We start from the raw sequence: 25,041 nt of genomic DNA, 5'->3' as shown, positions 1-25,041 counted from the left end.
TTAGATATTGTTGCAGTGTTATATTAATAAAGACACACTTAGATCATAGGGCCTTATTAGATATTGTTGCAGTGTTATATTAATATTGTTGCAGTGTTATATTAATATTGTTGCAGTGTTATATTAATAAAGACACACTTAGATCATGGGGCATTATTAGATATTGTTGCAGTGTTATATTAATAAAGACACACTTAGATCATAGGGCCTTATTAGATATTGTTGCAGTGTTATATTAATAAAGACACACTTAGATCATAGGGCCTTATTAGATATTGTTGCAGTGTTATATTAATATTGTTGCAGTGTTATATTAATATTGTTGCAGTGTTATATTAATAAAGACACACTTACATTTATTTATTATTGAAATAAAAGCCTGATGCGCGCGCCCGCCCAAAGAGCGTGCGCGGCCCCGTTATGTCGCGACAAGATGGCGGTCTCCGCCGGATCAGGTAAACGCTCCCGAGAAACATATAACTCTACAGCGGTATTTATCTTTAACTGTGTCTATTACAACTCGCTGCCAAGTTAGTGAGTTTGAGACATGCGGGATTCATGAAGTAACAGACGAGCAGCGCGTGAATGTGGAAGTTCTCGGGCCGGGAGGGAATGAGCAGCGGCGGTGTAGACGCAGCTAAAGCTAGGAGAGGCTCCGGAGGATGTGCCGCTGCCGCCGCTGCTGCTGCCGCTGCTGTGTTAGTTAGTCACAAGTTCACAACACCGTGATGGGTCAGATGTGAATCTGTCTTTGTGTTCACAACCTCAGAAGATACCGGCATCTTCTGCGTTGATTTTCTAGCCTGATGGCGAACAGCAACACAGAATAAGCTGGCAACATAATGAGCTTTACAGAGAAGGAAGAGCGGTGTGCGAGTCGGGGCGGATATATCCATTACAAAACCAGGAGTTGTGTCATCTGCAGCCATTAAAGTGAAGTTCCTTTCTCATAACTGACACTATGCCTTAGAAACGTTACACATCAGTCGTACCATCACCTAACTAGAGGCTCTGGTGTTTCCGAGTATGGGCAGCGCAAATGACAGTGCAGAAGCGTTCGTCACCGCAGGCGTCAAGTCATGCAGCAGTTATTATGAGCCAAGCTGTGAGCACAGGGCCATTATGTGCCCTGTGGATCGATTACTTAGCTTTTTATTTTATTTTTACATTTTCCATTTACTTGCAGAGGGAAACGCACGGAATCCTTGTACAGTGTGTTAGTTTAGCAGTTCATATTTCAGTCGTTTCTCATGTGCTCAATGAACAGAGTCTTGATTTTATAACAATAATCCAATATATGTGGGAAATTGCAACTCCATATTTCCTAAGGTTGTGCAGCCCTTTCCTGAATGTGCTAAATCATGTCATGTTTAACCTCTGTATAATTTAAATGTAGTTAAATCGTATCCATTCACAGGCGTTGTAGTTCCTCGTAATTTCCGGCTCCTGGAGGAGCTGGAGGAAGGTCAGAAGGGCGTGGGCGATGGGACGGTGAGCTGGGGTCTGGAGGACGACGAAGACATGACTTTAACGCGGTGGAGAGGGGTGATCCTCGGCCCACCCCGGGTGAGTCGACACAGGCCGAGGGCGTTCTTCTCTGCACCGGATCAATTAAAAGAGTATTTCTAATGGAGCGTTTTTTGAATTGAAATCACAGTTTTAATTTGCAACTCACAAAGGCAGTAATATTCTCGGTGTTTACAAAAAATCCTAACTGTGGAAGTCAATTATCTGCAGTCGATTCAGATTCAAAATACTCTTGTTAAAACCTGCTATTAAGATCTATAATTACTTTTTTACTGATGAATCTAACAGTGGTGAGACATTCTTCCAGAAGCGCATAGTGAGTTTATGGACACACTTCCAACAATCCAAATGTATGTGAACAAATGAATTGCTACATCATTTAAAACTTTATAGCACAATAGCGTTAAAGGAATAGGCCACCGTTTTTACATACTGAGATATGTTCTTACCTTAGCTTTGACGAGTTCTTTAGGACCTGTCTGATCTTCCCCCGTGCCTTCAGTCACGTAAACACAGCGCAGACGGTGTTAGCATTTAGCCTCTCCCTCTCTCCTCTATAGCTCCAAAACAGGTCAAGATAGAAGCTACCAAGCTCTTCCACGTTTTCCCTATTTAAATATGGTTACGTGAAGTATTCCACTACAAAGTATAATTACACAAAATTAAACAATGTGGATTTTCTAAGTGGATAAAAGGGGGAACTATATTGTAAGGCGTAATAATACCAGGAGTAATTTGGCATCCGCACAGTAAAGTGAAGATTACTGCGCGGATTTCGAACTACTCATGCACGGTAATCATAACAGTAAAACACATAGGCCATAGCGTGGCCATCGAACCAAACAAACAGCCGTCATGTGAGCTGTTAAACAATGAGGAATGGCTGTATTTATATCGTGTATCAGCGCCAATCTGTGCTGCGTTTACCTCCTGATGAACCAAGAGAGTAGCAGCGGCCGACTCGCTCTCGCCTCCCGGCCTTCTCCTCACACTCTCCCCGACCGCCTCTCGCCGGGTCGGAGGGGACGGCCTGTGCTTCCTCCGTGATTTGTCCGAGTCTCATTTCTCTGCGAGCTGCTAACTGCTCCTGGTTTGCGTTTTTCAGCAGCATGAAAAAATACAAGTCTACTATGAGCTCATCGTAGACTTGCTTTATTTCATGCTAGCAGCTAGCCCCGTTGTCAAATCTGTTTGACGCCACTTCTTCTCATTTATGTCAGATAAAAGCTGACAGACCCTGGCAAAACCAGGAACATCAGCCGAGGCATGAGACTCAGACACAGACACAGAGCGGAATAAGCACAGGCTGCCCCGCAAAGTCAGACCCGACATCCGGGACGAGCGGTCGGCGACCATAGTTTAAATCTCTCGTACGAAAGTTTTTCTGTTTCTGTTCCTTAGTGATGAATTACTTTTGGGATATTGAGACACTTTCTCTTCGTCGTGTCGGGATCAGCCCCACACAACACAGGTGTGAGCGCTATTTCATCACCATATTATCAATGATCCGCAACACAAACAATTAGACCCTAGACACACAAGATGGCGCCGTATGGAACTATGCGGGAGTGTGACGTCAATGGAAAACTATCTATAGAGGAGAGAGGGAGAGGCTAAATGCTAACGCCGTCTGCGCTGTGTTTACGTGACTGAAGGCACGGGGGAAGATCAGACAGGTCCTAAAGAACTCGTCAAAGCTAAGGTAAGAACATATCTCAGTATGTAAAAACAGTGGCCTATTCCTTTAATAACCGCTTTTGCATAGCTAAGAATCTGATCTTGATCCCTCAAATGCTCACTCACCTCTGTGTCTGTCCTCTCCTCAGACGAGCTATGAAAACAGGATGTACAATCTGAAGGTGGAATGTGGGGAGAGATACCCAGAGACTCCGCCGTTCGTCAGATTCGTCACCAAGATAAACTTGAATGGCGTTCACAACTCCAACGGCGTGGTGCGTATCTCGATCCACTGTTTGTCGATCTGTAACGAAGAGGAAGCAAAGATGAGCGCTTCTGTTCTAGTGAAGGTTTTAAAAAGTAGTCATCTGGGCTTGTGGAGAGCACTGAGAGGTTCTGTTCGCAGCTTGACTCAAAATAAGGCCTGAGTTCACTTGAGACGCACTACCGCAGACAACCAACAGGCAGCGCTGTTCTCTATTATGGAGAAGTCCGATTTCAAACATAGACTATAACATAAACACTAGATGGGACGTTCCAACCTTTGCTGTGGCAAATGTGGCGGCCATGTTCAAATTTTAAATCAGTAAAGTAGTAATAAGTAAGTAATGTAAAAATGTCATCAATAAAAGTAGATATTGTGGAGATTTTCGACTCCTAATAAGACAGGGAAGGGCGTCTGTCTTAGTCAGGACATAATCTTACCGAAATAAGAACAAAAACACTGCACTGGCCTCTGTTTTATGTAAGGATTAAACAACGAGGAGCCGTGCATTAGACGGTTATAATGCACGACGCGGAGTCAAGAACACCACGAGTGCATTATAACGTATACCAGGGTCCCAGAAACGTAACATTTATAATAAATGTTTTTTTCATTGACTAAACTCACTAAATCTGCCAGACTACGGGACTATTTTGTGTGGGTTATTAGCCGGTCACTGAAGGCTGGTCTCAGAGCGAGTCATTCTCCGCAGCTATTACGAGGATCTCAGTCAGGCTCAACGACACAATCGATTAGTCTATCGATCATTTTTACGATTAATCGATTAATCGCTTGGCTGTGAATGGTGTAGTAAAGTTGTATTTTTTCAATTTTCTTTTATCACATTATAGTTTAAAGGGGCTGGAAGCAAGTTCGCCATTTTATACTCACTACTGCCACCTCAGGTCATACGTGTAACTGCACTTTCTATATTAAGCTCGTGCATGACGGCAATTCGGGCCGAAGTGACACATTTTTGAGTGACCGTACAGGATTTTAGAGGCAGTTGTGGTGAACAGGTCTGGGCTCATTCTTCACATTAGGACATTGTTGGAACATGTCGGGGGAGGAAAATACTTAATTTTAACATTTTTAAACTCCGTATAGTCCCTTTTAAGGAAGTGCTGATGGAGTAAACTGAAGGGAAATGTTTGTTGGAGGCTCTATTCATGAAATTTACATTGTACAAACCACTGCAGACCCTAAATATAAAATCAAAGTAGGTTTTCATCAAAAATACTACATTTTTTTGGTCATTTTTGCTCCATTTGAGTCTGTGTGAGCCAGAAAACGATTAATCAATTACTAAAATAGTTGTCGACTCTTTCAATAATCGATTAGTCGTCGATTAATTGATTAGTCGTTTCAGCCCTAGTGTTGAATGACAGGCGCTGACCGGACCAAATAGACAGAAAATAAACAACCTTATGTAAAATTAGAGATGCATCTAGGGCTGAAACAACTAATCGATTAATCGACAACTAATCGATTTCTAAAATAGTTGTCAACTATTTCAGTAATCGATTAATCGTTTTCTAGTGAACACAGACTAAAATAGAGCAAAAATGACATGACAATTATGTATTTTGGATGAAAACCTGCTTTGTTTTTAAAGTGAGGGTCTGTAGTGTTTTGTATATTGTAAATTTCATAAATATCTGTCTTTGCCTCGTCCAATCAGAAGCAGAATTAGAACAAAGGGCCTCCTACAAATGTTTACTTTAACTTTACTCCATCAACATGTCCTCAAGCGGCGCCACTTTAGCTTAATGTGGTCAAAAAATTGAAAAAATACAATTTCCGTGCACCTTTCACAGCCAAGCGATTAATCGATTAATCGTGAAAATATTCGGTAGATAAATCGATTATCAAAATAATCGTTAGCTGCAGCCCTAGATGCATCGATCCAGGTTTCTTACTTGCTGAGCTGATGCCAAGAGACCGCCTTAAAAGTGGTTTGTTGTTAATGAAAAAGTGAATTATTCTTTCAACTGAGATGTTGCATATCAAGGTTTTGTTTTTTATTAATGAACTGAATGGAAAAACATTGAACAGAGATCATTGGCCTTTTCTACTCTGAGTCCCCTCGGCTACGTGATACAGGCTATTCGGTTACATTTTATACACAACATCCAACATGAAGTGATCTAATCATTAAACCACTGGCGCATTAACAATATGTTGTCAGTAATTCTAGAACACAGTGTTTCATTTAACTAAATTACAAAGACAAGACAGTATTATTTTATTACTAAGGTGTGACACAATCATAGTTTCTGTCCCAGTCTTGATTGGTTCAGACTAACATTAGCCTACTTTGTAGAGCATAAAACTGAAGTATACTGCATGTCCATAATCTCTAAGGTTAAGTTGTTAAAAGTGTGAGCCAAAGCAGGTATTGCTGGGTTGCAGGTTCTAGAATATGATGATGTCACCGGACCCAGCGGGGGGCACACTACAAAAAGTAAATATCAAGCATTGGCTTAAATGACTTGAATTGAGGAAATGTATCTTGTTTTGAGCGGTTTTCACTCATTTAGACACTTTTCCTGATCGGACCCAGTTTACTTTGCTTGTTAGAGGACATTTCAGACCAGTTTAGGGTAAATCTCGAATGAAATAAGAAAGTAAAATTGCCAATGAGATAAGACCAATTTTCTTACCCCATTGGCAAAGAAAATGACCTGAAATAAGGACGAAATGTATCGAAACGAGTCAGAAACATCTCAGAACAAGTGAAATAATCTAGGACAAATGCCCAAGAACTTCTTAACTCGTCAAAACAACTAACATTTGGATTATTATGCTCAAATTGAGATGTTTATACTGATCTAGTTAAATACTTTTTGCAGTGCAGGAGCCGGTTTGTCCTATTAACAGCATTACACTTCCACAAGTCGTAGCTAAAAAGAAAATGTATGGATTAGAAAAATTATCATAAATATCAGTCACTGGGTCCATGATCTCTCTGTACAAGACCAAACATGTCCTCAAAGACTAAATTATTTTTCCTCTATATAACAGTATAGGCCTTTAGAACGCTGTGATGTCACCTGCAACCCAGCAATTGGTTCAGTATCGGATATTTGGTTTGGAGGTTCGAATCCAATATCTGATGCCGTAGCACTTTACTGTAAAGGCCCCATTCCTGACGTCTTTGTTTACAGAAAGTAAAAGCAGAAGTGCAGGTATTCAATTGTTAGTTGTGTTCAGACTCACCTGCATGAGTATATAGTATCCCATCTACTTTTCCCTATTTGCAGGGTTACTTTTCATGGTCACAGAATTGCTTACAAATTCACCTTATTCCGGAGGTTCGCGTGGGCGCCGCGATGAATTGTGCCCGGCCCTTTTCTGCCATCAGTTAACATGGGGCTGGAGAAGTCCACATAAAATCAGTCACTACACGAAAACAAAGCCGTTTTTAGTCCGTGCTGAGAAACGCTGCAGTGTCGACTTGTTTGTGCAAATGAACATTGGACATTTTACACAAATCAATCTAAACTAAACATCAGATTTGAGCGGAGAATATTTTCCCTCGTTCTCCGTTTAAATGAACGGGCCTCGCGCTCGACCGGAAGTGTCACGACAAGGCAAAAAGAAGCAAAAGTGGGCGGGGCGGAATGAGGTGAATAGTTTATGAAATCGATTCATACCGTAAATTCTCTAATACTGGCCTGTATTCCATTAGCGGCCGGGTCTCCGACAGAGGCCGGGTTCGCGGCTGGTGGAGGCAAATTAAAGCTGGTCTCTAAAACAGGCCGGGGCTTTTATTAGAAACTATAGCAGTAGAAATATTCCCCATGTTAGGAATTTGTCTCATACTCGTGTAAATGAAAACTCAGGTGCAGGAAGTAACAAACGGGAACCCGGGCCGAGGGGGACGCTGCAGAGGAGCTGATCCGAGCGTAACTTTGACATAGATTTAGCCATTTTTCAAACCTCCTGTGATTATGTTTAGAAACAGGGCAAATGTTGTGTGACCCTCCAGGGTTTTAATAAAGTCACCATCGCGTCCTCAAAGCACGTCCAGCTGCTCCGTGTGCAGGTCAGTCCCACGCCTCAAAATAACTCCTCCCATCAGCGCGAGCGTCTCGTCTTCTCTCGGGTCAGTCTCATGATCGATCACAAACACAAACGCTCCGTCTAAACTCGCCTTTTACACAAGATAACAACAAATAATCCGGTCTGTGGTAAAAACGAAACAGAAACCTGCAGTGACACTGATGTCAAAGCTCCGCTAACAGCAACGAAACACTTCCTGTTGTCCCGACAAAATAAAAGGCGTCAATGTTCCAGCCGCTGGGAGAGGGTTTGAAATGTTAATTAATAAATGAACCTAATATTTTAGGTGCAAATGGACACAAATCTCGTTTTTCTTCGTTTTCCTGGTCGTCCGTTTTGCTCAAATAGAAATAAAGGCCTGTCTCTAATTGTGGCCTGGTTCCAATAAAGGCCTGGTCCTCGATGCCCTTGAGTAAATAAAGGCCCCGGCCTGTATTAGAGCATTTACGGTTTTCACAAAACACATTTGGTTCCACTAATATAGATAAAATCAGGTATACAGCCTTTAATCTTTGGGAGGAAATGCGTGAGGTCATTCATTCTCTCACTGTTCACGTGTTGCAGGTCGACATGCGAGCCGTGTCCGCTTTGGCCAAGTGGCAAAACTCCTACAGTATTCGGATGGTGCTGCTGGAGCTGAGGCGGCTCATGACGTGCAAGGAGAACATGAAGCTCCCGCAGCCTCCGGAGGGACAGATCTACACCAACTGAGCCCTCCGCGCCCACCGTACTACTTTAGCCTCATGTGTCCCCCCCCTTCTCCCTTAATGCCCCGTTTCTTTCCTCCCATCAAATCGTCCTGCAACATTCCCCACATAAGAAAACACACACACACACACACACACACACACACTCGGGAGTTAACGAGAGCTCATTCCAGCCGCAGACCTCCGCTGTGGCGTCTCCTGTCTCTTCCCATCAGATGTGACCATTCAAATACTGTACTTATTTTTTATTATTTGTTAAATCTGATTGTACAATAACATAAATAATCTTATTAAGTGTTCGACCTCGTGTGGTTCTTGACTTTTTGTGGCGCGACTGTTCTGCAATGCTACACACTTATTGTAGCGTCCCAGGTGAATGTATGAAGCGTACAAGTGGGTCTTGTGTTTGGTTCCGTCTTTATTTTCCATGTACACAAATTCCACCGTAAGAGCTAAAAACAAACAATGTACAATATAACAAACCATAAATAAGGAAGCATGTTGCATAAAGTGACTTATAAGTATTACCTTTTTTCCCCTTCAATCTGGGAGCTAAAATCAGGGCCATCAAGTGCCATGTTCCATTCCACCATGACATGGGCTCCTTCCGAAACGGTCAGATTGCTAAGAGCTCTTACGCCAAACCGGATGTGCGTCAGCGTCCGCCATGGCAAGTTGCCTCCGAATTGGTCTGTCAGTTAGGAAGTAGTTAGGAAAAGGAGCCTTGATGCTAACTATCATGGCCACTTTAGCATAGGGACCTCTGATGCTAACTAACCAGTGATTAGGAGCTATGTGCCATCCCACAAGCCACTGCGCCAAATCCCCCCACCCCCCTCGCCCCCTCACCCCCACCCTCGAGTGATTCATGTGCAACCACTGTTGATTGACAGGAGCACATTTAATAATAAAAATAATAATAATTAAAAATTAAGATTCTGCACAAGCCAAACTTTATAAAAGTGATAAATCCATGTTGTCGTCCCCACAGCTCAGTCACATGTCAGTGTTAAAGAGTAAACTCAGGAAACAGATTAAATGCTTTTGTTTTCATTTAGTAGAAACTTAAGCCACATGGATCATTTGCATAATGTAGCTTTAAGAAACAGCTGTTGAAATAAAATAACACTAAAGAGAAATGTTTGGATCATTTCGATTTATTTTTCTCCTTAAATGTCTTTGTTTGGACACTATGTTGTTGTTGGACACTGTACAGTAGGGGGCGACATGCACTTTTGTTTGGCCTGCACTCCACCAGTAACTTTAAAGAAGAAGAAAAGCAGCTGTTGGTGATGTCACTTCCCTTTCCCCTGTTTAAGGATGGACGGATTGTGCAAATGCAGCTGAAGCTCTAGTTCCCTAACTGCACAGATCTAACAGTCGACCCATGAAAGGTTAAGGAGTTAGTTGCTAGTGTTAGTGCTTAGAGGCTACAATTTGATGGTTTCGGATTGAGCCGCACAAACAAATTTAAACACTTCCTGGCTCTGCCCGCAGGAAGTGATGCCATAGGACAGGAAGTACTTCAAAATATTAAGTTCACTACACTTATACATTGCAATACTCAGACAGGGGTGGACTGGCCATATGTCCGTTCTGGAAGAGCACAGAGGGGCCACCGGTCTGGCCTCTCCATTTTCTCCTCTTACCACCCGCCTGAACCGAATGCATTCTCTCCTCTTTGCCTAAAGGCCAGAGTGAAGCCTCATTTAAAAGCTAAGACCCACAAAACTGATGTTTTTCCTCGTGTTGTTGTCAATATGTTGTTGTTGTTTTTTTTGTTACTGTCTGTCACTTTTTGGTTGCACTTTGTTGAGTTTTTGTCGCTTTTTTTGCTTGCTTTTTTTCTTCTCCATTTTGCGTTTACATCCTCATTTTCTTCTCATTATTCGTCTCCATTTTGTCGTTTTTTTTTCCCCCCAAGAAGCTTTTTGATTAGGGTAAAGCCAAACTGGAGAAAATGTGATCGGTTCAGGTGGGAGTTAAGAGGTTTTAACCGAGCTTTACCTAAATCTTAAAAGCTTAAAAGAAAAGAAGCAAAATAGCGACGAAAATGAGGATTGTTTATTAATGGAAAGCCCCTTGAGATGTAGCATCTCATTTTCGAGGGGGTCCACAAAACAGACAGAAGACAGAAATGGCACTCACAGCAGTGTGCACAGCTTACAAGCAACAAAACAAACAAAACAATCATAGGAGAGACAACAACAAAACAGTTACTCAACACAATTCCAACTAACATGACACAGAGGAGACGAGACTAACAGAAATGCTCCATCAACCTCCCTCCTCCCTCAAATCCAGATAACATTATAGCAGGTCGTCCTTACTAACAAGGACCATTTGCTAGGGCTTGTATACGGTGGAAATATTACAAAAATAAAAATGAAGATAACAATTACAAGAAGATTAAAATACAATAACAGCAACAAAAAACAATAATAAAAAAAATAATTAACAACAACAAAAAATTAACAAAAGTTAAAAATAAAAAGAAGCTATTTAAAACAGAGACAAGGAGTCTTAAGATAAATAAATAAAGATGCTCTAAACCTAGTGAAAGATGTTAAGGATCTTATTGAGACGGGCAGCCTATTCCACTCTGATGGAGCCTTATAGCAAAAGGCTCTACGTCCAACCTCTTTGCAGATTAAGGGCACAACAAATGAAATGCACTGAGTTCTTCTCAAAGAGTATGAGAATGTTGCAGGAGTTAGCAGTTGTTTTAAATATAGGGGGGAATCAAAATAAATGCATTTAAATATAAGTAAAATCCAATGATATTGACGTCTATTGCATGGTTTCAACCAATTAAGTTTTCCAAATAAATCACAATGATGTGTTCGATATGGAGAGTTGAACAGCGTGTGTAATGGTTTTAGGTATTGCTCAAATGTATTTTGGTAAATTATATCTGCATAATCAATGATAGGTAAAATTAACTGCATAATTATTCTTTTTCTGACTGCTTGGGTAAAGCAATTGACAGATTGAAAGATAGGAAAGCAACAGAAACATGACAAAAATGAGACGAAAACACAACAAAGCGATGGGAAAAAAGCAACGAAAAAGCCACAAAAGCACAATATGAAAGTGACAGAAAAGTGACGAAAACACAACGAATACACGACAAAAAAGTGACGAAAAAGCAACAAAAACACGACAAAAATGTGGCGACAACGTGACAAAAAGTTCAATCACTTTTGTAAGTCTTAGCTTTCAAATCAGGCATTACACTGTTGCTCTTCGGTCAAGAAGCCTTTAGATTTGGGTAAAGCCGAACTGGAGAAAATGCTCTCGGTTAAGGGTTTTAATATGTATTTGTGGAAGTGTCGCATTTACGCTAGTTTGGGCCAGGCCGGTCCAGAGTCCAGGGCCGTTTTTCAGTCCCAGTCCGGCCCCTGGACTCAGACGTTCCACAATAGCCGGAGCACGTCTACGAACAGCTGCGAAGGGTCAAGGGTTCGAGTCCCGTTTCCGGCCGGCTCACGCTGTCACTGTGTCCTTGAGCAAGACGACTCGCCCACCTTGCCTCCAGTGTCTGTGTGCATCGGTGTGTGAAGGACTGGTGCTTTGATATGAAGTGCGGTCATTTATGTTTGACTTTGTGTAGCGCTGTGTTGTTTGTAACGTGTGCGGTGCAGTGGATGATCAATATAAAAGCCACAAGCCGTGATAACGTCCTCATTTACAGCTGTGGTTACTGATAAAGCCACAACGTTATAAAGGTAATGAAATGCCCAGCACAAAAAATAATTATTAATCTGTGTGTGACAGGTTTATAATGTTATTTTGATATATATATATATTATTATTGCTAGTTTAATGGGGTTAACAGCAAAGTGGTAATTTTTATGATGAAAAGTTGATAAATGAAAGTTCTTACCCTACGAAAAACAAGTGACAAGAAAAGGGAGAATTAAACATCGCAAGAACAGAACTGAGACTGGTATCACTTTATTTTACACTACTAACTAAAATTAGTACAATGTAACGTGCTCTGTAATAATCTGTAATAACTTGTACCTATGTAGTACTCACACAATGGAATAACTTGTATTAGTACTTTGTAGGTACATAATGTAATGTAACACGAGACCTTTAGGGTTAAGGCTTAAGTTTAGGGTTAGAGTTATGTCTTATTACATTTTGTACCTACAAACTACAAATACATATTATTTCATTGTGTATCTAACCCAGTGGTTCTCAACCTGGGGGTCGGGAAACAAATTTGGGGGGTCGCCAGATCCATCCATCTATCCATCTATCCATCTATCCATCTATCAACTCTGTTGGAGTTGCCCATATCACACAGCACCAGCCCCTTATGGCTCCTCCTGCAGGTCCACATATTTTCATTAGCATATAATCTGATATTTTATTGTAGCATGTGTTTGCTATTTTACCAGAGTTGTTCGTAGTTTGATGAATTTAAATTTAGCTATTTGTTTTTTTTTCTTTGTATTTTAAGAATTATGTAGGCTACTATTTCTATTTCTCACGGTGTGACCCGAGTGGGGGTCACGGACCCTTTAACTGTTAAAATGGGGGTCGCGGCACCAAAAGGTTGAGAACCACTGATTTAACCCATAGGTACAAATTATTACACATTGTTACAAAGCTCATTACATTGTATTAAATTTAGTTATGGAAAAATAAAAAAAGGTAAATTATGTAATGTTTACCTCTTATGTTATATCACTCACTACTCATTTTAAATATGGAAGTAAGATAATAAACATAGCAAAAATAGGTACAATTTAGAGAAAAATCTTGAAATATAAGTAAATACATTGAGACTTATCACTTTAAAGCAGGGGTCTCCAACCTTTTATACCCGATGAGCTACATTTACACAATATGAACATCGGAGAGATACTTATGTTCAAAAACAAAACTGAAAAATGCAACTCAGGTGGAGTTCACCCAGAAGAATTATTAACCAAGATGGCATTTCAAAGAAAGTGACTTGAGTTTAGTCCTTATACTTTACTTTATTGAACCAACTGTTACAGATTGTGTTCAGCAGGTTCAGAACAAACAGAAAATGCATCTAAAATTTGAGTCATCAAGCCTGTAGAGATGTAGAAAGTCTTTGGCGAGAGACTGGTTGGAGATACCGTTTTTCCAAACTGAGACATGGAAGAGCGTGGTCGCTTCTAACTTCACCCCGTTTGGAGCTACAGGAATACACTGGGAGAGCCCAAATGCTAACAACATCTTCAGTTGTTAGCATTTGGCCTCTAAGCTCAGGTAAGAACATATCTCAGTATGGAAAAACGGTGGCCTGTTCCTTTAAAGGGGGGTATTCTGCAAAATCAACTTTTTCAAGCTTTACATCATGTTATTCTGTCATTCCCTCATTAAAAACATGGCTGAAGTGTTGCCTTGGCACATTCACGTATTTTTGAGTAATCTGTAAAAACTCTGATGGCGGCCATTTTAGGGATAGGTTTGCCTGAGTCCTCCTAGGAACGCCCCCACCTCCTGGAGACGCCTCCGAGCTTTCGTCACCAGCCGAGTAACCAACCACTGCTCCTCAGCAGAACCCCCTCCCCACTGATGCCACAGACAGCGTGTGGAGGGGGCGTGTCTAAAGGCTCAGAGGTTCTTAAAGAGACAGAGGCCTATTTCAAGACATTCGCTACAGCCATTTTGAGAGAGACATTTTATACAAGGCAGTTATTCTAATTTACTGCATTTACAGACCAGCAGAAGGTTTGCTCATCATTGTAGTGTGATATAGACTGGTGCTATGGGACTGAAAAAAGCAGAATACCCCTCTTTAAGCTTTCCTTTTTCATAGGATAGTTACTATGTTAATGATAATACTCAAGGGAAAAAGTAGGCCTATAATGTTTTAGTACCAGCCAGGGGCGGACTGGGACTGAAAAACAGCCCTGGACTCTGACCAGCCTGGCCCAAATTTGCGTAATTGTGCATTTCCACAAATACATATTTTAACCTCTTACCCCCCGCCTAAACCAAATGCATTCTGTCCTCTTTTGGCTGTGTAACACCTCATTTGAAAGCTAAAAACTGACCTTTTTCCTCGCGCTGTTGCTGTGTTGTGTCACCTTTTGTATGTTTTTTTTTTTCTTTTTTTTGTCACATTTTTTGTTGAATTTTTGTTGAATTTTTTTTTGTTGAATTTGTAATTTTTTTTTTTTTTTTAGCATTTTTGTCACATTATTGTCACATTTTTGTTGATTTTTTTGTTGTTGAATTTTTGTTGAATTTTTGTTGAATTTTTAATGATTTTTCTATCATTTTTTGTTGTGTTTTTTTGTGCGTGTTTTTCCTCATGTTTTCATCCTCGATATTTTGATGCTTATCTTCATAGCTTTTAGATTTGGGTAAAGCTCGGTTGAGGCGGGACCGGTGGCCCTAGAGCCAGTGGCCCTTCTGTGCTCTTCCAGAATACAGGACATATAGCCAGTCCGCCCCTGGTACCAGCTCATTGCTCTGCTTGGAGAAAACCAGATGATATAAAGGCACCAAACTATAGCCTACTTTTAAACAGGGAAAACACTGAACCCAGATCCCAAAAAAATGCAGCTGTTGTGAAATGATATAATGATAATTCTGTAACACTGTTCATTGCGACACACTCCCTCCTCTCTTCCTGTCACTGACCTCTGATAGAAGTCACGGGTTTGCTTCCCTAACAGAGCCACATGTTGTATTATTAGCCCAGGGCTCGGAGAGGGGAAGGCCGGTGCCAACTCGATTAAGCTGTGCATTTTCTTCTCTGCCGTGGAAAGATAGAAGTGCGAGCTCTGCCAAAAATGTCAAGAGCACCTGGACGTGTTTCAGCACTGACTTGACCTAATTAATGCAACGGCGGCGGCGGCGGCGGCTCACAAGGAGGAGTGGATCTTCCCCTGCGCGGCGTTATCCAATGAAGCTGATGAAACGCAGCGGCGAGTGGACTATGACCTGCCCAGGGGCCATGTGATTTCCATCTGTGGCATTTGAGCGAGAGATCGGCTGCGCACCCTGAGTAGAACGACATGCCCGAGCCTCCAGGGAGCACACACACACTGGTAAGTATGCGATGTCTGTGGGGGAAGCCTATGGGGGTAGCTTCAGGATGTAGGGCAGTCAGGAATAATTCTAAACTGTGAGTCAAAAAAAACATGTGACTTACTCATTCAATGCTCAGAATAACGGTGTGTCCTTAATGGAATGACATTGAGATTATGTTCTGCATTATCGACAGCAATACGACACTGTTGGTCTGTGTATGTAACAATTCTGTTTCTCGAATACAGAGTTACTTTAGTTCTTGTGACTCATTTTTTTTGTTTAAAAGGGTAAATGACCCATATTTTAGCAGTGGAGCTTTAACACCCGCCTGAACCGAGCACATTTTCTCCAGTTTGGCTTTACCCCAGTGCAAAAGTTTCTGGGAAAAAGGTGGGGAAATAGCGACACAACTGAGATGAAAACAATGATGGAAATGTGACAAAAAAGTGAGAAAACTTTGACAAAAATGTGAGGAAAAAATGACAAAAAATTGACTTAAAAAAGACAAAGAATGTGACAAAAATGATTAAAAAAATAACAATAAATGTGAGAAAAAATGTCAAAAAATAATTTTAAAAATGACTAAAAATAATTAAAAAATGACTAAAAAATGACAATATATGTGAGAAAAAATGATTTTAAAAAATGACTAAAAAATGACTTAAAAAATGACAATAAATGTGAGAAAAAATGACAAAAAATTATTTAAAAAATGACAAAAAAAATGTTTTAAAAATGACAATAAATGTGACAAAAATGTGACAAAAAATGACTAAAAAAATGACAATAAATGTGACAAAAAATGACAAGAAATGATTTTAAAAAATGACTAAAAAATGTTTTAAAAATGACAATAAATGTGAGAAAAAATGTCAAAAAATAATTTAAAAAATGACAAAAAAATGACAATATATGTGAGAAAAAATGATTTTAAAAAATGACAATAAATGTGAGAAAAAATGACAAAAAATAATTTAAAAAATGACAATAAATGTGACAAAAATGTGACAAAAAATGACAAAAAAAAGACAATAAATGTGACAAAAAATTGATTTAAAAAAAATGACAAAAAAGTTACAAAATGAGTTGAAAACCCCCCCAAAAAAGATGGAAAAAAATCTGATGACGTGAGGAAAAAGATCCATTTAGATGAGTTTTGTAGGTCTTAGCTTTCAAATGAGGCGTTACACTGGCCTACAGGATTTGGGTAAAGCTGAACTGGAGAGAATGCTCTCGGTTCGGGCGGGAGTTAAGAGGTTAAGTCTATTGGGGCGACAGTGGCATGATCAGATCGGGTTCGAATCCCGGCTCCCGCAGGTGCACACTGTCATTGTGTCTTTGGGCAAGACACTTCACCCACGTTGCCTCCAGTGTCTGCGTTCACTGATGTGTGAATGAGAGTGTGAATGTGTGACTGGTTTAGCATTGGGTTATTTTGTTGAACTGATGCCTGATTTAATGCTCTTGAAGTCAGTGATCATTTCGTCGACTAAAATATTTAGTCTTAATTTTAGTGATATTTTTGTCGACTAAAATAAGACTAAATAAAAATTAAAAGGAGAGACTAAAATCATCCAAACTTCTATTGTCCGTCTGAAAGAGCCTCAGATCATGTAAATTCTCTGCCAAAGGATCAGCTCTGAGCTTTGTTCATGTGGAGCAGCTCCATGAAGCAGAGGAACAACATTAAATATGATTATAAAGAATATTATAAATGCAAAGTCGACTAAATTAGTCTTAAATTTAGTCGAGTCTGAAATATAGTCGACTAAATTTACTTGAAATTTTAGTCGACTAAAATTGGAGATTTTTGTGACTAATTCTCAACTAAAATTTAATTACGTTTTTATCAAAAGACTAAAACTAAACTAAAACATGTTGTCAAAATGAACACTGCTCGAAGCAGCTCATGCCCTTCAGATGTTTTTCCTGAGCGGTTAAGCCCTGGCTGCTGGAGTGAACATCGTGTACAGTAGAACTGTCAAACTTACAAAACTTAATTACCTGGAGTGTTGCACAAAGTATATTATGAAGTGACTTGTTTTGCTCAACAGGTGCTAGAGACCTTTGGCACAGTTACACCACAGCTGTCCTCGTTTCTAGGTCAGTTATATTTTACACAACCTGGATGAGTGCCAAACACAAGATCATTTGTAAGAGACCTGGACACATTTTATCATTTCGATGAGTCCAATTATACAGCGTTTACTCAACACCTCACTCCTGAAGAGAGCAGTAATAAACACATGACAGTGACATAATCTGACAAGGTCACTGCTGAATGTTGCTCTAAGATTAGAAGTCGGTCAATTATTCATTCACTCCGGCCCTGTGGTGTAAGACAGGCCACATGTGCCCTGGGGCAGACAGGCCTCTACCATGACCATTCACAAACCACATTCGAAAAGGCAGGGTGAGTGAAGTGTCTTGCCCAAGGACGCCAGCTGAGATTAAACTGTCAATTTACTAGTTATGAAGCGACGACCACCGATAGTTAAAGTGTCTTGATTTAGTTTCCTTAAATTATTTTTCATCAAGCTGTAAATGTAAAATATAAAGAGTAGGGCTGCAACTAACGATTATTTTGTAATCGATTAATCTATCGATCATTTTTACGATTAATCGATTAATCGCTTGGCTGTGAATGGTGTAGTAAAATTTTATTTTTTCAATTTTTGTATCACATTATAGCTTAAGGCGAGACGCTGCAGGTGAATAGGGAAAAAAATGTATATTTACAGATATCAATTTGAAACTGTTGCTGTCGATCACTGGCATAAATGTGAGAAAAAAATACATGGCAAGTTTTCTGTTATTTTATCTTTTCATATAAGAACAAGGTGTTTTATGCCTAAAAATGCCCCAAATTTCCCATCTTTTCGGCGACGAAATCTGAATAATGGATAGAGCTACATTCAAATTTATGGTTTCACTTTATTGATGAATGAGTTTCCAAGACCTTTTCACAGGGGATTTTGGATTTCCTGTTTAGTTTTAAAATAAGCTGTTTGTTTGTGGAAAAAAATGTAAAAATTAAATTCTCGCCTTATTTTTTGACATTCAAAACTCAATAAATGGGGCTTAAGGGATTAGAAAATAAAAAATCCCTCTAAAAAAATCTTCCAAATATTGTTCAGTCCAAGGCTGGAAAATGTGAAGTCTTTAGGTCCGACTGACGTGGACATAGTGTCGCCGCAATGACAGAAAAATGTGTTTTGAGAAAAAGGCCCTTGAAATTGTGTTCTCCCATATAAGTCTATGGGGGATCATTGAATCAGCGCAATATTTAAACATGTTATTGTGAAGATTAGGCATATTTTCTGTTTCCGGGTGAAAGCTTATATGTTCATAGACCAATTTGGCCCAAAACCTGAAAACTGAAAAAATTGAGTTTTGCCTGTAGTGTCTCCCCTTAAGTCGCGCTGTTTAAGGAAGTGCTGATGGAGTAAACTAAAGGGAAACGTTTGTTGGAGGCTCTATTCATGAAATTTACATTGTACAAAACACTACAGACCCTAAATATAAAATCAAAGTAGGTTTTCATCAAAAATACTACATTTTTTTTGGTCATTTTTGCTCCATTTGAGTCTGTGTGAGCCAGAAAACGATTAATCGATTACTAAAATAGTTGTCGACTCTTTCAATAATCGCTTAGTCGTTGATTAATCGATTAATCGTTTCAGCCCTAATGTAAAGCCAAGTTTGTAATTGTGTTATTAATTCAATACTTCACATTGTGATCTCAACGCTAACAAAGTGTTTTGTCTTGCAGGTTTGAGTCCTGTATTCGCCCTCACAGTTTAGACCCGGCTCCGTTCTGGTTTAGACCTGGCTCAGTGCTGGTTTAGCCCCGGCTTAGTTCTGGTTTAGACTCGGCTCAGTGCTGGTTTACACCCGGCTCAGTTCTGGTTTAGACGCCGCTCAGTGCTGGTTTAGACCCGGCTCAGTGCTGGTTTAGACTCGGCTCAGTGCTGGTTTAGACTCGGCTCAGTGCTGGTTTAGACCCGGCTCAGTGCTGGTTTAGACGCCGCTCAGTGCTGGTTTAGACTCGGCTCAGTGCTGGTTTAGACCCGGCTCAGTTCTGGTTTAGACTCGGCTCAGTTCTGGTTTAGACCAGGCTCAGTGCTGGTTTAGACCCGGCTCAGTGCTGGTTTAGACTCGGCTCAGTTCTGGTTTAGACCCGGCTCAGTGCTGGTTTAGACCCGGCTCAGTGCTAGTTTAGACCCGGCTCAGTGCTGGTTTAGACCCGGCTCAGTGCTGGTTTAGACCCGGCTCAGTGCTGGTTTAGACACGGCTCAGTGCTGGTTTAGATCCGGCTCAGTGCTGGTTTAGACTCGGCTCAGTGCTGGTTTAGACACGGCTCAGTGCTGGTTTAGACTCGGCTCAGTGCTGGTTTAGATCCGGCTCAGTGCTGGTTTAGATCCGGCTCAGTGCTGGTTTAGATCCGGCTCAGTGCTGGTTTACACCCGGCTCAGTTCTGGTTTAGACGCGGCTCAGTGCTGGTTTAGACCCAGCTCAGTTCTGGTTTAGACGCGGCTCAGTTCTGGTTTAGACCCGGCTCAGTGCTGGTTTAGACCCGGCTCAGTGCTGGTTTACACCCGGCTCAGTGCTGGTTTAGACGCGGCTCAGTGCTGGTTTAGACGCCGCTCAGTGCTGGTTTAGACGCGGCTCAGTTCTGGTTTACACCCGGCTCAGTGCTGGTTTAGACCCGGCTCAGTGCTGGTTTACACCCGGCTCAGTTCTGGTTTACACCCGGCTCAGTGCTGGTTTAGACCCGGCTCAGTGCTGGTTTAGACCCGGCTCAGAGCTGATTTAGACCCGGCTCAGTGCTGGTTTACACCCGGCTCAGTGCTGGTTTAGACCCGGCTCAGTGCTGGTTTACACCCGGCTCAGTGCTGGTTTACACCCGGCTCAGTGCTGGTCTATAGCGGTTCAGTTTAGCACTAGCCTAGTCCTGGTTCAGAGCGGCTCACATGGCTCTGCTGCTGCACCTCCTGGCCTGTGCCTTCGGGCTGGGCTCGTGGGTGGCGGTGAACGGCCTGTGGGTGGAGCTGCCCCTCATCGTGAACACTCTGCCCGAGGGATGGGAGCTGCCCTCTTACCTCACAGTCATCATCCAGCTGGCCAACCTGGGCCCCCTGCTGGTCACCCTGATGCACCGCCTCTGCCCGGGCCGTCTGAAGGAGCACGTGGTCATCTACTCCATCCTCTCCATCGGCATCGTGGCCTGTGTCCTCCTGGCCGTCTTCTGGGACAGGACCACCGTCGTCGGCGGGGCAGAGCACAGCACCGCCTTCTTCATCATCACCTTCTTCCTGGCTTTGGTCGACTGCACCTCCTCCGTCACCTTCCTGCCTTTCATGATGCAGCTTCCAGCCAACTACATCACCACATACTTCATCGGGGAGGGCCTCAGCGGTTTCATACCCGGAGTCGTCGCGCTGGCCCAGGGCGTGGGGATCGCCAAATGCGTAAACTCTACTCATTCTGCAGGAAACCACTCCGACACCTTACAAACCGAGTACCTTCCCCCAAACTTCTCGACGGAAGTGTTTTTCATTTTCTTAGCCCTCATGATGTGCGTTAGCATGGCCGCGTTCATAGCTCTCAAACGGCTCCCTCGAACATTCGAAATGTCCACAGAAAACCTGGTCCCCGAATCCCCGGTGCCCTCAGTGTGCTCCGGGGTGGACAACCCGGGGGCGGAGACAGACAGCGAGGGTTACTGTGGCGACGGGGCAGAACGTGGTACCTCCAAGGATCGCCCTAAACACTCCATGGCTCAGCTCGCCTTCATCTACTGCGTGGTTCTCTGGGTCAACGCTTCCACCAACGGGCTGCTGCCGTCAGTGCAGACCTACTCCTGTATGCCCTACGGGAACCTGCCCTACCACCTCTCCGCCGCGCTGTCCTCTGTGGCCAACCCGCTGGCCTGCACCATCGCCATGTTTGTCCAGAACCGGTAATGACCTCATGCTTTTTGCACGACTCACACACTGCAAAAAGTAATGAACTAAATCAGTATAAACATCTCAATTTGAGCATAATAATCCAAATTTTAGTTGTTTTGTACTGGTTAAGAAGTTCTTGGGCATTTGTCCTGGATTATTTCACTTGTTCTGAGATGTTTCTGACTCGTTTCGATACATTTCGTCCTTATTTCAGGTCATTTTCTTTGCCAATGGGGTAAGAAAATTGGTCTTATCTCATTGGCAATTTTACTTTCTTATTTCAAGCGAGATTTACCCTAGAACTGGTCTGAAATGTCCTCAAACAAGCAAAGTAAACTGGGTCCGATCAGGAAAAGTGTCTAAATGAGTGAAAACCGCTCAAAACAAGAAACATTTCCTCAATTCAAGTCATTTAAGACAATGCTTGATATTTACTTTTTGCAGTGCACTGGAAAAAAATGAAATCTTATCTTAGACAAAAATGACTTAAAAGTGCTTGAAATAAGTAACTTTTAATGCTGCTTTTGATACGGTTTTGACTCGTCTTGAAACAAGATTGCCAATGGAACTAGACAGATTTTTCTTGTCTTTGACCATTTTGTCTCATTTCAGGATTTTTTTTTGTCTTATTTTAAGCGTTCAAGTTAATTTGTCTTATTTTGAGCAAATTAAAGCTTGTTCCATTGGCAATCTTATTTCAAGACGAGTCGAAACCTAGTCAAAATCAGCATCAAAAGTCTTATTTCAAGTGCAAATCAAGCTATGGCATTTTGTCCAGTGCACAGGCCTTTGCAGAGCGTTAAAGGCATTTGTCTGCAGGTCTCTGGTCTTCCTGGGGCTGCTGACGGCGCTGGGAACTGGATTCGGGAGCTACAACATGGCCATGGCCGCCATGAGTCCCTGCCCCTTGTTTCAGGGCACTTTGCTGGGAGAGATTCTCATCGTAAGTATTACACTGCAAAAAGTACCCTTCTAAAAACAAGGAAAAACATCTTAAAATAAGACGTTTTGTCTTGTTTGAAGGAAAAAAATCTGCCAATGGGGTCAGCATTTTTTTCTTGCTAAGAATTCTTTTTCCTAGAATATTTTTCTAATCATAAAACAAGAAAGAAACACTAAATTCAAGCAAATAAATAGCTGGAATTAAGCAAAATGTCCTCAGAAAATGGAATAATTTAAGGAAAACATTCTTATTTAGTGAAAAATTGTGGGTATTTTACTTAAATGTTGCTTGATTTAAGTAAAATGTTCTAAATTACACACATTTTTGAGCAAAATGTTCTTAATAAATACTATCTCCATGATGTGGAGCCAGGCTGATGGTCAGAATCACCTGGCTGGAGGATTCGCCTATTGTACATGTTTTTAGTGGTAGGGGAAACGTACACAGACATGGGGAGAACATGCTCCACACAGAAAGGCCCCGTCCTGGTGGGAATCGAACCCAGGACCTTCCAGCTCTGAAGCTGAGGCTCTAACCGCTGTGCCACCGAGCCGCCCACTTTACAGAATGTATTATCTCTCTGTGAGAATCAGTTCTTAAATTAAGAGTTGTTGTGATCTTAGTTTTTTTTTATAATAAGACAAATACTCTTTGTCTAAAGCTGAAGAAGATTCAAAGAGTTTTTCTTTCTTGTTACAAGAAAAAATAGCATGTTTTTAGCAAATATATCTGAACAAGAAATGGCTAGATTTTATTTCCTAAAATAAGATTTTTTTTCTCAAGAAAACTTTGCTCGGCAAAACATTATTAAAATAAAATAAGAACTTGTTTCTAAAAGTAAGACATTTTTTACTTGCTTAGAATCCACTTTTTGCAGTGTAGTGGCCACACCTGTAACACTCTGACACATCTGCAAACACATCTGAATACACTGGGGCCTCACTCCTCTTTCATAAAGGAAACCACATGTTTCGGGGAAACGCTTGGTTAAGTGTCGGCGACAGTGGGTTCTGAAAGCTGCTCTTTCAAATATTCAGATTTTATTGGTCATTTTAATTGATAAAAATGTCTAAGATACGATAAGCCTTTATTGATCTGACAATGGAGAAATTCACTTGTTACATTCAGCTCTCAGAAACACTCAGGGTGTGCAGAATAGACAGGAAGAGTAAATAGGGGTATCCACCAAAAACTTTAAGAGGGCAAGACAAAAAAACAAAAATTGAAAGTTGCATCAGTCTCTATATAACCCTGAGTGTAGACAAATTAACATAGGATTCCACAAATGAAACCTTCCTGTACTGGAGTTGAACCCGTGCCTGTCCCGCAGGTGCTGTCGTGGCTGTGCTTCACCGGGGCCCTGTCCTACGTCAAAGTGATGGTGGGGGTGATCCTGCGGGACCGGAGCCACAGTGCGCTGGTCTGGTGCGGGGCCTTCGCTCAGATGGGCTCCCTGCTGGGCTCCGCCACCATGTTCCCCCTGGTCAACGTCTACAGCCTGTTCCAGTCCGGAGACTTCTGCAACTCACAGTGCCCCTCGTGACGCCACAGATCGTTTCGTATCTTATCACTGCCATTGTGAATGTGGCTTATGAATGTGTACTGCAAAAGGGAAGTCTGTGTTTGTCCACTAGATGGCGGCGGCGCGTTAGATTCCGCTGACTGAAATCTCAAGAGGAGCCAAGACACAAAGCACCAGTTGAGGGATTAACCACTCACGTTGTTGACTGCCTTTTTTTCCCCTATTATGTGAACTCTTAATTTAATTTTTATCGTTTTGTACGTCCAGGAATAAATCTGTTTAAATATTTCGCTGGATTTTTCTGTGATAAATCAATCAATCAATCAAATGTTATTTTTAGAGCCCTTTACCAGAGCCGTGGGAAGATATTTTAGTTTAGGGGGCGCTGAGGGACAAAATATACCCCCAAAATACTTTTTCTGTGCATAAATCCTATTTATTAACCTCTTAACTCCCGCCTGAACCGAGAGGGTCTTTTTCCTCACGTTATCAGATTTTTTTCCCATCATTTTTTTGCGTTCAACTCATTTGTGTAACTTTTTTTTGTCAAATTTTTGTCATTTTTTTTGTCATTTTTGTGACATTTTTGCCACTTTTTTCATCCATTTTTCGTCACTTTTTTGTCACATTTCCATCATTGTTTTCGTCTCAGTTTTGTCGCTATTTTCACAGCTTTTTTCCAGAAGCTTTTGGACTGGGGTAAAGCCAAACTGGAGAAAACGTGCACGGTTCAGGCGGGAGTTAAGGGGTTAAAAGAAAAGCATCACAAAAACAAAAATGTGCTGGAAAAGCAACAAAATGTGACGAAAACGTGGCAACAAAGCGATGAAAAAAGCGATGAAAAAATAACAATAACATGAAAAAAACCCCAGAAAAACAAGAGACGAAAACACATCGAAAAAGAGACAAAAACAGGCCAAAAAAGCCACAAAAAAGTCATGAAAAAGCAACAAAAACATGACAAAAATGCAGCGACAACGTGACAAAAAGTTACCATCACTTTTCTAGATTTTAGCTTTCAAATGAGGCGTTACAGTGTTGCTCTCCAGTCAAGAAGCTTTTAGATTTGGGTAAAGCCGAACTGGAGAAAATGCTCTCAGTTAAGGCGGGGGGTCAGAGGTTAACATGTGTATTTGTGGAAGTGTCACATTTACGCTAATCTGGGCCAGGCTGACCAGAGTCCAGGGCTGGTTTTCAGTCCCAGTCCCGCCCCTGTCTGGGTGTATGTGTTAAAAAACGAGCTGCAGCATTTTGCACCAATTGAAGACGATTAAGACAGGACTGGGAAACTCCAAAACAAAGGGCATTACAATAATCAATTCTTGAACTGATGAAGTGTGGATGGTTCGCTCCAG

General features: G+C 41.4%; 2 protein-coding genes across 2 annotated transcripts; both read left to right on the top strand.

Moving 5' to 3' along the window:
• The first annotated feature begins 418 nt into the window (after positions 1 to 418).
• On the top strand, positions 419 to 8,540 carry LOC306964743 (ubiquitin-conjugating enzyme E2 variant 1-like). The gene is made up of 4 exons (XM_079558862.1): positions 419 to 455; positions 1,418 to 1,566; positions 3,354 to 3,479; positions 8,099 to 8,540. Exons 1-4 carry the CDS (start codon positions 434 to 436, stop codon positions 8,243 to 8,245), a joined length of 444 nt encoding a protein of 147 aa, XP_079414988.1. The 5' UTR covers positions 419 to 433; the 3' UTR covers positions 8,246 to 8,540.
• Positions 8,541 to 20,158: 11,618 nt separating this feature from the next.
• Positions 20,159 to 23,946, top strand: slc52a3-1 (solute carrier family 52 member 3-1). The gene is made up of 3 exons (XM_079558760.1): positions 20,159 to 21,232; positions 22,041 to 22,164; positions 23,495 to 23,946. The coding sequence occupies exons 1-3, from the start codon at positions 20,244 to 20,246 to the stop codon at positions 23,705 to 23,707; spliced, it is 1,326 nt and encodes a 441-aa protein (XP_079414886.1). The 5' UTR covers positions 20,159 to 20,243; the 3' UTR covers positions 23,708 to 23,946.
• The last annotated feature ends 1,095 nt before the right edge of the window (positions 23,947 to 25,041 follow it).

Source organism: Gobius niger, assembly GCF_951799975.1.
Source record: "Gobius niger genome assembly, chromosome: 6".
NCBI lineage: Eukaryota > Metazoa > Chordata > Actinopteri > Gobiiformes > Gobiidae > Gobius > Gobius niger.
Note: the sequence above shows the minus strand (reverse complement) of the source record. Positions and strands in the feature narration are given on the sequence as shown.